The 16,005-nt window shown below is 30.4% G+C and overlaps 1 protein-coding gene across 8 annotated transcripts in view; it reads right to left on the bottom strand.

Annotated features, from left to right (window-relative positions):
* stxbp5l (syntaxin binding protein 5L) overlaps positions 1-16,005 on the bottom strand; it is a 516,749-nt gene that overhangs the window by 134,949 nt on the left and 365,795 nt on the right. For all 8 annotated transcript variants that reach the window (XM_062067482.1, XM_062067484.1, XM_062067485.1 and 5 more), the window contains 2 exons: positions 12,894-12,957; positions 592-675 (listed from right to left, as the gene is read on the bottom strand). In XM_062067482.1, coding sequence (XP_061923466.1) covers positions 592-675; positions 12,894-12,957 — 148 coding nt within the window. The remainder of the gene's footprint in view (positions 1-591; positions 676-12,893; positions 12,958-16,005) is intronic.

Here is a 16,005-nt window from a genome sequence, read left to right as displayed (position 1 = left end):
GTGTTTGACTAAAGCTGCATCTGTTTAGCACACAGCTTCTAAAACTTGTAGGTCATCAGATTATCAGTATACTGATAATTGGCTTTAAAATGTAATATACAGTACAGCAGTGGTCCCCAACCACCGGTTCGCGGCCCGGTACCGGTCCGCGGACCGATTGGTACCGGGCCGCACAAGAAATATTTTTTTTATTTTTTTTTTAATTTAATTTTTTTAATTTAATTTTTTTTATTTTTATTTTTTTTTATGGAAATCAACATAAAAAACACAATATATACATTATATATCAATGTAGATCAATGCAGCCTGCAGGGATACAGTCCGTAAGCACACATGATTGTATTTATTTATGTAAAAAAAAAAAAAAAAAAAAAAAAAAATTAAATACACCCCCCCGCCCCCACCGGTCCGTGGGACAAATTTTCAAGCGTTGACCGGTCCGCAGCTACAAAAAGGTTGGGGACCACAGCAGTACAGTATACAGATAGTTGGTTGTAAAAGGTAATATACAGTATGTAATATACAGTACAAATGTAATAAAGAGTACAGTATAGAGATAATTGGTAATAAAAGTGCAGTGGATTGCCTTACCTCGTCATAATAGATTCTGAAATCAGTCTTTTTGGCCCTCAGGTCCCACTGTACTATTGTGCCGCTCTCGAAACCCACCAGAAGCTAAAAGGAGAAATGATAAATATCATATTTAAATATCGACAAGATGAAACATATTTTAAATTATGGAGTGAAATGACCACCAAAACTCCACAAACACAAACATGTTTTTTTTTTAACTCACACTTAACGGCTTGAATTGAACAAAAGATCCATTTTTTTCAATGAAAAGACAATAAAAACAACTGTCTGCATGTACAAAAACTATTTGCAAGCAGAAAAACTATTTTCTGCAAGTATAAAAACTTGAGGGTTACAGGTTCGATCCCCGCTCCCCCCTTCCTAGTCACTGCCATCGTGTCCTTGGGCAAGACACTTTACCCACCCGCTCCCACACTTGTTTAAATGTAGCTTGAAGACGTAGATAAGAGGGTCTCACTATGTAAAGTGCTTTGAGTCGCAAGAGAAAAGTGCTATATAAATACAATTCACATAAAGTAAAAAAAAATGTTTTCTTAAAATAAAAACACAACGAGTATAAACAAGCTGCTGAGTCCATTTAAGGTCTTCAGCGCGTCCGTTGTTTGCGCATGGTGCCGTCTGCTGCCAAAAATAAGAAAGAAGAAGAAGCAGGGTGGGGAGTAAAGTGGCGGACAGAGAAGAGGGGAAACAAGCTCAACCTGTAAGTTAACCTGCAAATGTATTTTTATATTTCGAAATTGTTTTTTGATTGAAAAAAATTGTTTTTAAATTCAAGAATTTATATTTTTGCTTGCAGAAAATTTTATTTTTACTCACGGATCATTTTTTTTACTTGCGGAATTTTTTTTTTTTCTAATCGACGTAAATATATATATTTTTGGATTGCAGAAAATGTTATACTTGCGAATCGTTTTTTGTCTTGCAGAAATGTTTGTTTACGTGCCAATCATTGTTTTCTTGCAGACATTTTTTTTTACTAGCGACTTTTTTTTAATTGAAGAACATTGATTTTATACTTGCGAATCAATTTTTTACCGGCAGAATTTTCTTTTTTTTTTTACCTGTAACTCGTATGTTTCAATTGAAGAAAATTAATATCATACTTGCGAATCAATTTTTTATTTGCAGAGTTTTTTATTTTTTTTGAAATAGATTGTTTTAGATAATTATTTTATTTACTTCCGCATTGTTTGTTTGAAGAAAATTGGTTTTATACCTGTGAGTCATTTTAATATTTGCCCAATTTTTAAATTTGTTTTTATAAATGTATCGATTTTTAATTGACTTGCGAATTTACTTGCGAATCAATTTTTTATTTGCAGAGAGTTGTTTTTTTTATTTGAAAATCGATTGTTTTAATTCGTTTTTTTTTTTTTACTTCCGCATTGTTTGTTTAATTGAAAAAAATTGGTTTTATACCTGTGAATCGTTTTAATATTTGCCAAACAATGTTTTTTTTTATAAGTGTATCGATTTTTAATTGAAGAAAATTGTTTGATTTTTTTTACTTCTGAATCTTGCTTTTTATTTGAACTGTTCTTTATTTTTACTTGCAAAGCGTTTTTTTTTAATTGAATACAATTGCCTTTTTTCTGATGAAGCATTTTTTTGTGTTTTTTTTAAAAGAAATATTATACTTGCAAAATGTTTTTTTACTTTTTTTTTTTTTTTTTCAAACTTGCAAATCCTTTTTTTATTTGCAGAAAATGAGTTTTTACCAGTGAATCGTTAGGCGTGAGTAAAAATAAGTGTGTTTTTAGAGTTATGGCAATAATTTCACTCCATATTCCATCATGTAAAACCACATAAGGAGCACAGCATGCATTTACTATCTGTTAGAATTTTTTATAATTATTTTTTTGCACAAGTGGTTGATAATATGTCATTCTATATTCTATGTATTTGGACATTTATGCTGATCAAGAAAAAAGAAAGAAAGTGGAAAGACGGTCACTGTTGGAGGAAGAAATTGACTTTTTGTATTTTTTTTTTATTAACGTCCAATTTTTTTTTTGAGCTTTAATCATGAGCACACTGTGAAAATGTAAGGCAAAAGAAAAAAAAATGATGAGCTCAGACTTCACTTTTAGCTAAACGGTTCATATGTATTCATTCTAGCCACCTTTGTAATGAAATATAAATGACATGATTTTATGAATGTTGCATCACATTTTTTAACCGTTGACTCTGCCGTGACGGAGTTTACTTGAAAGGTGCAAACGTCGTAGCTACCTTGCAGCTAAAAAATTAGGCACACTGGATGAGAGGAGAGCAGCGTCGACAGAATTCTACATATATATATATATATATATATACACACACATATATATATATACATATATATACACACATAAACATATATACATACACATATATATATATATATATATATATATATATATATATATATATATATATATATATATATATATATATATATATATATATATATATATATACATATATATATATATATATATATATATATATATATATATATATATATATATGTATATATATATATATATATATATATATATACACAGTATATGTATATATATATATATATATATATATATATACATATATATATATATACATATATGTATATATATATATATATATATATATATATATATATATATATATATATATATATATATATATATATATATATATATATATATATATATACAGTATATGTATATATATACAACTTAAATTTAAAGTATACACACACTAGGTGTGGTGAAATTACTCTCTGCATTTGACCCATAGCCTTGTTCTACCCCCTGGGAGGTGAGGGGAGCAGTGAGCAGCAGCGGTGGCTGCGCTCGAGAATCATTGTGGTGATTTAACCCCCAATTCCAACCCTTGATGCTGAGTGCCAAGCAGGGAGGTAATGGCTCCCATTTTTATAGTCTTTGGTATGACTCGGCCGGGGCTTGAACTCACGACCTACGTATATATATATATATATATATATATATATATATATATATATATATATATATATATATATATATATATATATATATATATTATTATATATATATATATATATATATACAATACAGGCCAAAAGTTTGGACACACCTTCTCATTTCAATGTGTTTTCTTTATTTTCATGACTATTTACATTGTAGATTGTCACTGAAGGCATCAAAACTATGACACCTGTGAAGTGAAAACCCTTCCAGGTGACTACCTTTTGAAGCTCATCGAGAGAATGCCAAGAGTGTGCAAAAAAGTAATCACAGCAAAGGGTGGCTATTTTGAAGAAACTTGAATGTTTTTAGTTATTTTGTGAAGTACATAACTCCACATGTGTTCATTCATAGTTTTGATGCCTTCACTGACAATCTACATATATATCATGTTATGAGTAACTCATATTGTTCTTTCCAGTTCCAAAATGGTATTCATTTTATTCAAATCACTGCGCTTTAATGCGATGTTAAACCGTATCATTTTGCAATTTAGAAACATAATTTAAGTCTTTAATAAGAACCGCGTCATTAAAGGCTGTTGTGTTATTATAATCAGGCTTAATATTTTTGGCAGCAGAGTAACCATTTAGATTTGCAATCTATTCAGGGGGAAAAAAACAACAACAAAAATCACAGTTTGATCATGGCGGCTAATCAAACGTCTGACTTAATAAGCAACATTTGATTGCTTGTAATTTCCCCGATGAGAAAAAATACACCAAAGAGGTTTTTATATTCTGTTAAAAGTCAGTAGTACTTGCAGGACCCATTGTCCGACAGCATCTTGCAAAAGCAGCCTGTAAATTACCTCCAAATTCACTTTTATTTGCTTATTTGCTATTGTGCGTTTGTACCGAGGTGGAAGTTATTCAAACATTGCAAAGATGCTACAATTGAAAAGTAGTTATACTACTTAATAAGCAGCAAAAATGCAGCGCAAACAAAACAAGTGCAGGCAGTTTTTGACAAGGTAGGGGAGCTGGTTATGAATAATAAAACATTAATAACATTAAAACTATAATAGACCAAAAAAAAATAGCACACACAATGCATAAATGATTCGGACAACTTTGCTAGATTTGGACAAGGTGGTCGGTCTGGTTATGAATAATAACATGTTAATAACATAAAAGCTGTACTACTTAAAAACATAAAAACTATAACAACAACAACAACAAAAGTGCTGCACAAACCAGCACTAATATAACACAAACAAATGGGACGAGTTTGAGGAGAGTTTGACAAGGTGGTGGGTCTGGTTATGAATAATAAAAAAAATAAAAATAAAAATGCAGCACAAACCAGCACAAATGTAGCACAAACGATTGGGACACGTATGGGGAGATTTTGACGAGGTAGTGGGTCTGGTTATGAATAATAAAATAATAACAAAAAATAATTATAATAGACAAAAAAATGCAGCACAAACGTAGCACAAACGATATATCAAGTAGTATAGTTTTAATGTCATTATTGTTTTATTTATTTATTTTTTGTTTTTATGTTTTCAACTATTGTAGTTTTTCATTTTATATATATATATATATATATATATATATATATATATATATATATATATATATATATATATATATATATATATATATATATATATATACATATATATATATATATATATATATATATATTTATAAAATGAAAAACTACAATAGTTTTTAATAGTTTTAATGTCATTATTGTTTTATTTATTTATTTTTTGTTTTTATGTTTTCAACTATTGTAGTTTTTCATTTTATAAATAAATATATATATACATATATATATATATATATATATATATATATATATATATATATATATATATATATATATATATATATATATATATATATATATATATATATATATGTATATATATATATATATATATATATATATATATATATATATATATATATATATATATATATATATATATATATATACATATATATATATATATATATATATTTATAAAATGAAAAACTACAATAGTTTTTAATAGTTTTAATGTCATTATTGTTTTATTTATTTATTTTTTGTTTTTATGTTTTCAACTATTGTAGTTTTTCATTTTATAAATAAATATATATATACATATATATATATATATATATATATATATATATATATATATATATATATATATATATATATATGTATATATATATATATATATATATATATATATATATATATATATATATATATATATATATATATATATATATATATATATATATATATATATAAAATGAAAAACTACAATAGTTGAAAACATAAAAACAAAAAATAAATAAATAAAACAATAATGACATTAAAACTATACTACTTGATTACATAACAACTATAATGTTTAAAAAAAAAATGTTTGCAGCACAAACCTGCACAAATGTAGCACAAACAAATGGGAAGAGTTTGAGGAGATTTTGTCGAGGTAGTGTGTCTGGTTATGAATAAAAAAACATTATCAACAAAAAAATAATAGACAAATCAAATGCAGCACACACCTGCACAAATGTAGCCCAAACAATTGGGACATATATATAGGAAGATTTTGACAAGTTGACTGGTTACGGCTAATAAAACATTAATAACATAAAAACTATAATAGTTAAAAAACATCAACCAAAACCAAAAAATAAATCAATACAACAATAATAACATAAAAACTATAGTCCTTTATTACATAAAAACTATAATAATTAAAAAATAATTTGCAGCACAAATGTAGCGCGAACAAGTAGGACAAGTTTGAAGAGATTTTGACAAGGTGGTGGGTCTGGTTACGAATAATAAAACATTGATAACAAAGTAATTATAATAGACAAAACAAATGCAGCACAAACCTGCACAAATGTAGCACAAACAATTGGGACATATATCTAGGAATATTTTGACAAGGTAGGGTAGCTGGTTACGGATAATAAATAATTAATAACATAAAAACTATAATAGTTAAAAAACATAAACCAAAACCAAAAAATAAATCAATACAACAATAATAACAACAAACAAAAAATACTACTTTATTACATAAAAACTATAATAATGAAACAAAAATGTTTGCAGCACAAATGTAGCACAAACAAATAGGTCTGGTTACAAATAATAAAACACTAATAACAAAAGAATTATAATAGACAAAACAAATGCAGCACAAACCTACACAAATGTAGCACAGACTACACGTTTGGTGAGATTTTGACAAGGTGGTGGGTCTGGTTATGAATAATAAAACATTAATAACAAAATAATTATAATAGACAAAACAAATGCAGCACAAACCTGCACAAATGTAGCACAAACCTGCACAAATGTAGCACAAACTACACGTTTGGTGAGATTTTGACAAGGTGGTGGGTCTGGTTATGAATAATAAAACATTAATAACAAAATAATTATAATAGACAAAACAAATGGCAGCACAAACCTGCACAAATGTAGCATAAACCACACGTTTGGTGAGATTTTGACAAGGTGGTGGGTCTGGTTATGAATAATAAAACATTAATAACAAAATAATCATAATAGACAAAAAAAATGCAGCACAAACCTGCACAAATGTAGCACAAACCTGCACAAATGTAGCACAAACCTGCACAAATGTAGCACAAACTACACGTTTGGTGAGATTTTGACAAGGTGGTGGGTCTGGTTATGAATAATAAAACATTAATAACAAAATAATTATAATAGACAAAACAAATGCAGAACAAACCTGCACAAATGTAGCACAAACTACACGTTTGTTGAGATTTTGACAAGGTGGTGGGTCTGGTTATGAATAATAAAACATTAATAACAAAATAATTATAATAGACAAAACAAATGCAGCACAAACCTGCACAAATGTAGCACAAACCTGCACAAATGTAGCACAAACTACACGTTTGGTGAGATTTTGACAAGGTGGTGGGTCTGGTTACGAATAATAAAACAATAATAACAAAATAATTATAATAGACAAAACAAAGGCAGCACAAACCTGCACAAAATAGTACAAACAATTGCGACATATATATAGGAATATTTTGACATGGTAGGGGAGCTGCTTACGGATAATAAATAATTAATAACATAAAAACTATAATACTTAAAAAACAAAAACAAAAAAACAAAAATTAAATAAATACAACAATAATAACAAAAAAAACTATACTACTTTATTACATAAAAACTATAATAATTAAACAAAAACGTTTGCAGCACAAATGTAGCACAAACAAATAGGACAAGTTTGGTGAGATTTTGACAAGGTGATGGGTCTGGTTTCGAATAATAAAACATTAATAACAAAATAATTATAATAGACAAAACAAATGCGGCACAAACCTGCACAAATGTAGCACAAACTACGCGTTTGGTGAGATTTTGACAAGGTGGTGGGTCTGGTTATGAATAATAAAACATTAATAACAAAATAATTATAATAGACAAAACAATTGGCAGCACAAACCTGCACAAATGTAGCACAAACCACACGTTTGGTGAGATTTTGACAAGGTGGTGGGTCTGGTTATGAATAATAAAACATTAATAACAAAATAATTATAATAAACAAAAAAATGCAGCACAAACCTGCACAAATGTAGCACAAACCTGCACAAATGTAGCACAAACTACACGTTTGGTGAGATTTTGACAAGGTGGTGGGTCTGGTTATGAATAATAAAACATTAATAACAAAATAATTATAATAGACAAAACAAATGCAGCACAAACCTGCACAAATGTAGCACAAACCTGCACAAATGTAGCACAAACTACACGTTTGGTGAGATTTTGACAAGGTGGTGGGTCTGGTTACGAATAATAAAACATTAATAACAAAATAATTATAATAGACAAAACAAATGCAGCACAAACCTGCACAAATGTAGCACAAACAATTGGGACATATATATAGGAATATTTTGACAAGGTAGGGGAGCTGCTTACGGATAATAAATAATTAATAACATAAAAACTATAATACTTAAAAAACAAAAACAAAAAAACAAAAATTAAATAAATACAACAATAACAAAAAAAACTATACTACTTTATTACATAAAACTATAATAATTAAACAAAAACATTTGCAGCACAAATGTAGCACAAACAAATAGGACAACTTTGGTGAGATTTTGACAAGGTGATGGGTCTGGTTTCGAATAATAAAACATTAATAACAAAATAATTATAATAGACAAAACAAATGCAGCACAAACATGCACAAATGTAGCACAAACTACACGTTTGGTGAGATTTTGACAAGGTGGTGGGTCTGGTTATGAATAATAAAACATTAATAACAAAATAAGTATAATAGACAAAACAAATGCAGCACAAACCTGCACAAATGTAGCACAAACTACACGTTTGGTGAGATTTTGACAAGGTGGTGGGTCTGGTTATGAATAATAAAACATTAATAACAAAATAATTATTATAGACAAAACAAATGCAGCACAAACCTGCACAAATGTAGCACAAACCTGCACAAATGTAGCACAAACTACACGTTTGGTGAGATTTTGACAGGGTGGTGGGTCTGGTTATGAATAGGGATGTCCGATAATGGCTTTTTGCCGATATCCGATATTCCGATATTGTCCAACTCTTTAATTACTGATACCGATATCAACCGATACGATACATACAATCGTGGAATTAACACATTATTATGCCTATTTTGGACAAGCAGGTATGGTGAAGATAAAGTCCTTTTTAAAAAAAATAATAAAATAAAATAAGATAAATAAATTAAAAAACATTTCTTGAATAAAAAAAGAAAGTAAAACAATATAAAAACAGTTACATAGAAACTAGTAATGAATGAAAATGAGTAAAATGAAGTGTTAAAGGTTAGTACTATTAGTGGACCAGCAGCACGCACAACCATGTGTGCTTACGGACTGTATCCCTTGCAGACTGTATTGATATATATCGATATATAATGTAGGAACCAGAATATTAATAACAGAAAGAAACAACCTTTTTGTGTGAATGAGTGTAAATGGGGGAGGGAGATTTTTTGTGTTGCTGCACTAATTGTAAGTGTATCTTGTGATTTTTATGTTGATTTAATTTAAAAAAAAAAAAAAAAAAAAAAAAAAAAGCATACGATACGATAATAAAAAAAACGATACCGATATTTTCCGATATAACATTTTAAAGCATTTATGACTACATCTGTAGTTATGAATAATAAAACATTAATAACAAAATAATTATAATAGACAAAACAAATGCAGCACAAACTTGCACAAATGTAGCACAAATGTAGCACAAACTACGCGTTTGGTGAGATTTTGACAGGGTGGTGGGTCTGGTTATGAATAGGGATGTCCGATAATGGCTTTTTGCCGATATCCGATATTCCGATATTGTCCAACTCTTTAATTACCGATACCGATATCAACCGATACCGATATCAACCGATACGATACATACAATCGTGGAATTAACACATTATTATGCCTATTTTGGACAACCAGGTATGGTGAAGATAAAGTCCTTTTTTTAAAAAAACAAAAAATAAAATAAGATAAATAAATTAAAAAATGAAAATGAGTAAAATGAAGTGTTAAAGGTTAGTACTATTAGTGGACCAGCAGCACGCACAATCATGTGTGCTTACGGACTGTATTCCTTGCAGACTGTGTTGATATATATTGATATATAATGTAGGAACCAGAATATTAATAACAGAAAGAAACAACCTTTTTGTGTGAATGAGTGTAAATGGGGGAGGGAGATTTTTTGTGTTGCTGCACTAATTGTAAGTGTATCTTGTGTTTTTTATGTTGATTTAATTTAAAAAAAAAAGAAAAAAAAAAAAAAAAGCATACGATACGATAATAAAAAAAACGATACAGATATTTTCCGATATTACATTTTAAAGCATTTATGACTACATCTGTAGTTATGAATAATAAAACATTAATAACAAAATAATTATAATAGACAAAACAAATGCAGCACAAACTTGCACAAATGTAGCAGAAATATAGCACAAACTACGCGTTTGGTGAGATTTTGACAGGGTGGTGGGTCTGGTTATGAATAGGGATGTCCGATAATGGCTTTTTGCCGATATCCGATATTCCGATATTGTCCAACTCTTTAATTACCGATACCGATATCAACCGATACCGATATCAACCGATACGATATATACAATCGTGGAATTAACACATTATTAGGCCTATTTTGGACAACCAGGTATGGTGAAGATAAAGTCCTTTTTTTTTAAAAATAATAAAATAAAATAAGATAAATTAATTAAAAAACATTTCTTGAATAAAAAAAGAAAGTAAAACAATATAAAAACAGTTACATAGAAACTAGTAATGAATGAAAATGAGTAAAATGAAGTGTTAAAGGTTAGTACTATTAGTGGACCAGCAGCACGCACAATCATGTGTGCTTACGGACTGTATCCCTTGCAGACTGTATTGATATATATTGATATATAATGTAGGAACCAGAATATTAATAACAGAAAGAAACAACCTTTTTGTGTGAATGAGTGTGATTGGGGGAGGGATATTTTTTGTGTTGCTGCACTAATTGTAAGTGTATCTTGTGTTTTTTATGTTGATTTAATTAAAAAAAAAAAAAAAAAAACTTTTTTTAAAAAGCATACGATACGATAATAAAAAAAACGATACCGATATTTTCCGATATTACATTTTAAAGCATTTATGACTACATCTGTAGTTATGAATAATAAAACATTAATAACAAAGTAATTATAATAGACAAAACAAATGCAGCACAAACTTGCACAAATGTAGCACAAATGTAGCACAAACTACGCATTTGGTGAGATTTTGACAGGGTGGTGGGTCTGGTTATGAATAGGGATGTCCGATAATGGCTTTTTGCCGATATCCGATATTCCGATATTGTCCAACTTTTTAATTACTGATACCGATATCAACCGATACCGATATCAACCGATACGATACATACAATCGTGGAATTAACACATTATTATGCCTATTTTGGACAAGCAGGTATGGTGAAGATAAAGTCCTTTTTAAAAAAAAAAAAAAAATAAAATAAGATAAATAAATTAAAAAACATTTCTTGAATAAAAAAAGAAAGTAAAACAATATAAAAACAGTTACATAGAAACTAGTAATGAATGAAAATGAGTAAAATGAACTGTTAAAGGTTAGTACTATTAGTGGGCCAGCAGCACGCACAATCATGTGTGCTTACGGACTGTATCCCTTGCAGACTGTATTGATATATATTGATATATAATGTAGGAACCAGAATATTAATAACAGAAGGAAACAACCCTTTTGTGTGAATGAGTGTGATTGGGGGAGGGAGATTTTTTTTTGGGTCGGTGCACTAATTGTAAGTGTATCTTGTGATTTTTATGTTGATTTAATTTTAAAAAAAAGAAAAAAAAAAAAAAAAAAAAGATACGATACGATTAAAAAAAAACAACGATACCGATAATTTCAGATATTACATTTTAAAGCATTTATGACTACATCTGTAGTTATGAATAATAAAACATTAATAACAAAGTAATTATAATAGACAAAACAAATGCAGCACAAACAACTAGGACACATACTGTATGGGGGGGTCGGGGGTCTACTTATGAATCCATCCATCCATTTTCTACCGCTTATCCCATTAAAAAACATTAATAACAAAACAAAAATAACAGCACAAACATATCACAAACTAGCGTCATTGTTATTTTAATATATGCGGTCCTCTCCAAGGTTTCTCATAGTCATTCGCATCGACGTCCCACTGGGGTGAGTTTTTCCTTGCCCTTATGCGGGCTCTGTACCGAGGATGTCGTTGTGGCTTGTGCAGCCCTTTGAGACACTTGTGATTTAGGGCTATATAAATAAACATTGATATATTCGTCCTATTTAAGGGGCGCCACCTTCACACAGGTGACATGCAACAATTCGATGTCCGGTGCAGCTGTGAGCGCGTTTCTCGGTTTTACGTCTTCACAGCTCGTCGAGTGTGATTTTCCCCGGCGGCTCTGGAATCCGTCGGGAAAAATCGATGCGCTTGTCAATGACCTCTTTTGCAGCCGTCGCCACCCGCCACTTTTCTCATCCGTTTGTCTGCAGCCTGACCCTTTAAACAACACAACTTAATGGGGGTTGCGTATAGACAGCGGGCGAGCGAGCGAGAGAGAGAGAGACACAAAGTATGTACGAAAGAACGTCTGATTAGTGATCCGAGGAGAAAAAAAGTATTACCACCATGCTGTGCAAAAAAAAAAAACATAAAGTGAGGTGTTGCTGCTTTTTATCGGCTTTTATTTATCCTCACCTTGCCTTCATCCTTCGGGCTGTCACTCAAATGGACGACGGGTCCCGGATGAGTTTTAGTCGATCTGGAAAGAGAAAGAAAAAGTGGTAAATCCATGACGTGACTGGGTGGAATGACATTTACTGACAGAGGTGAGAATCTGTTGCAATTATGTTCATTGCATTATGGAGAAAGAAGCTGAGCAAGCAAACAAGAAAGTTGTCGGTGCGAAGCGTCTATTTTGCGAGGGAAGTCAGCAGCAACGCGTACACAGCCGGCACTTCTTTGTTTACATTCCCGAAAGATGCAGTCAAGATGGAAGAACTCGGACAACAGAGACTCTTACCAGGAGGACTTTGATTTGGATACACAGTCGCGATACCGTGAGTACACAGCTGCGCTTCCAAACATTTGATCGCTTGCTATAACTAGCTCGAGCTAGTAGCTAGGAGCTAGGAGCTAGCATTAGGATTAATTTGTGGCATATTAAATATAAGCCTGGTTGTGTTGTGGCTAATAGAGTATATATATATGTCTTGTGTTTATTTACTGTTGTAGTCATTCCAGGGCCGGCCCGTGGCATAGGCCGTATAGGCAAAAGCTAAGGGCGCCGACCATCAGGGGGCGCCACGCCAGTGCCACAAATGTTGGAGGAAAAAAAACAACAACAAAAAAAAAAGTTGGTACTATTATTTCTAAATACATAAAATAATCCCACGTTAATTAAAATGCAAAGTAAAGCCTATTTAATAGAAATATTATTTGTTGCAACATTACGCCCCCCCCCCCCCCCCTCCCCCGGCACGGTGCGCCCCCTCCCTTTCCGTATCATGACTCTTTTTGGATGTCACCACATCAAAAAATCAACACAAGATGTCAAAACGGCCAAAACTGTCAGGTGCCCAGGGATGAAAAAAGAGAAAAGAAGAGGAGAAACGAGAAAAAGACAGAGGTAGCAGGTAGGTAACGTTAGCCTACATGAAATTATTTGCCTGTTACAGAATGTGATAGTAACCTGGCTTTTTAGCATTAAGCTAATGTTACATGATTCGGCAATTGCTAATCAATAAATAGCTAGTTCTGTTTTAACGTCGGGTTAATATTGTGGAGGGGGCTAAATTGTTATGGAAAATAATAATGTAACGTTAGGTAATTACAGTACTCCCTGGTGTACAGTCATTTGTAAGTCATTCTAGTTAATGCAATATTAAAAAGCACAAATAGAGAACTCTGTAGGATCCCCTTTTTTTGTAATATAGTTGTTAAAGTCATACTGGTTTGATATCTTGTTTTGTGCAGTGCCTTATTTATATTGTATTTTTAATGTATTTTATGCAACTTGTTGACACGTTTTATTTTGTGTTTATGTATGTAAAACATATTGTATTTCATATATTCGTTTTTTATTTTTTGTATTCATTTATTTATCCATTTTTTTTTTTTTTAAATCTTGTTAACTATTCTGATTGTTAATTTGCTTTCTTTAAGTAAAAAAAAAGGTCAAAGACAAAGCTGTTCGGTTTCTTGTGAGTATATACACTTCACTGCCGATGTGGGGGGGCGCCACCTAAAATCTTGCCTAGGGCGCCAGATTGGTTAGGGCCGGGCCTGAGTCAATCTCTAGATCAGGGGTCACCAACCTTTTTGAAAGCAAGAGCTACTTCTTGGGTACTGATTAATGCGAAGGGCTACCAGTTTGATACACACATAAATAAATTGCCAGAAATAGCCAATTTGCTCAATTTACCTTTAACTCTATGTTATTATTAATAATTAATGATATTTACACTTAATTGAACGGTTTAAAAGAGGAGAAAACACGAAAAAAAATGACAATTAAATTTTGAAACATAGTTTATCTTCAATTTCGACTCTTTAAAATTCAAAATTCAACCGAAAAAAAGAAGAGAAAAACTAGCTAATTCGAATCTTTTTGAAAATATTAAAAAAACTTTTTTTATGGAACAACATTAGTAATTTTTCCTGATTAAGATTAATTTTAGAATTTGGATGACATGTTTTAAATAGGTTAACATCCAATCTGCACTTTGTTAGAATATATAACAAATTGGACCAAGCTATATTTCTAACAAAGACAAATCATTATTTATTCTAGATTTTCCAGAACAACATTTTTAAAAGAAATTCAAAAGACTTTGAAATAAGATTTAAATTTGATTCTACAGATTTTCTAGATTTGCCAGAATAATTTTTTTGAATTTTAATCATAATAAGTTTGAAGAAATATTTCACAAATATTCTTCGTCGAAAAAACAGAAGCTAAAATGTAGAATTAAATTAAAATGTATTTATTATTCTTTACAATAAAAAAAATAAATTTACTTGAACATTGATTTAAATTGTCAGGAAAGAAGAGGAAGGAATTTAAAAGGTAAAAAGGTATATATGTTTAAAAATCCTAAAATCATTTTTAAGGTTGTATTTTTTCTCTAAAATTGTCTTTCTGAAAGTTATAAGTAGCAAAGTAAAAAAATAATGAATTTATTTAAACAAGTGAAGACCAAGTCTTTAAAATATTTTCTTGGATTTCCAAATTCTATTTGAGTTTTGTCTCTCTTAGAATTAAAAATGTCGGGCAAAGCGAGACCAGCTTGCTAGTAAATAAAGAAAATTTAAAAAATAGAGGCAGCTCACTGGTAAGTGCTGCTATTTGAGCTATTTTTAGAACAGGCCAGCGGGCTACTCATCTGGTCCTTACGGGCTACCTGGTGCCCGCGGGCACCGCGTTGGTGACCCCTGCTCTAGATCAACATTAGGTCTATCTGTCAAAAAAATGTTTTTAAACATTTAAGTTGTATGCCCTTTTTGTCAAAGAAAACCCAGGTTTTTTATGGAAAAAACCCCACCAAATATGCAATATTTTCCCCCAATTACATTTTAAAGTAGAATGTTTGAGATTATAAAATAATTGGAGCCTTAAAAAGGTCAATAACTCATAGCAACATTGACATTTTTTGAGCAATGACACACGCAAAAAAAAAAAAATCCAACTAAAATGATTGGGGATCCAAAAGGGTCCTACTCATTAAAGTGTTAAGAAATAAATTATACTTTTTTTTTTTTACTGATTACTTTTAGCACAATAATCTCGAGATCAGCTTCAGATCTGTTG

The sequence above is a fragment of the Entelurus aequoreus genome, linkage group LG13, assembly GCF_033978785.1.
Source record: "Entelurus aequoreus isolate RoL-2023_Sb linkage group LG13, RoL_Eaeq_v1.1, whole genome shotgun sequence".
Classification (NCBI taxonomy): Eukaryota; Metazoa; Chordata; class Actinopteri; order Syngnathiformes; family Syngnathidae; genus Entelurus; species Entelurus aequoreus.
The sequence above is the reverse complement of the archived record's forward strand: the minus strand, read 5'-3'. Positions and strand labels throughout refer to the sequence as shown.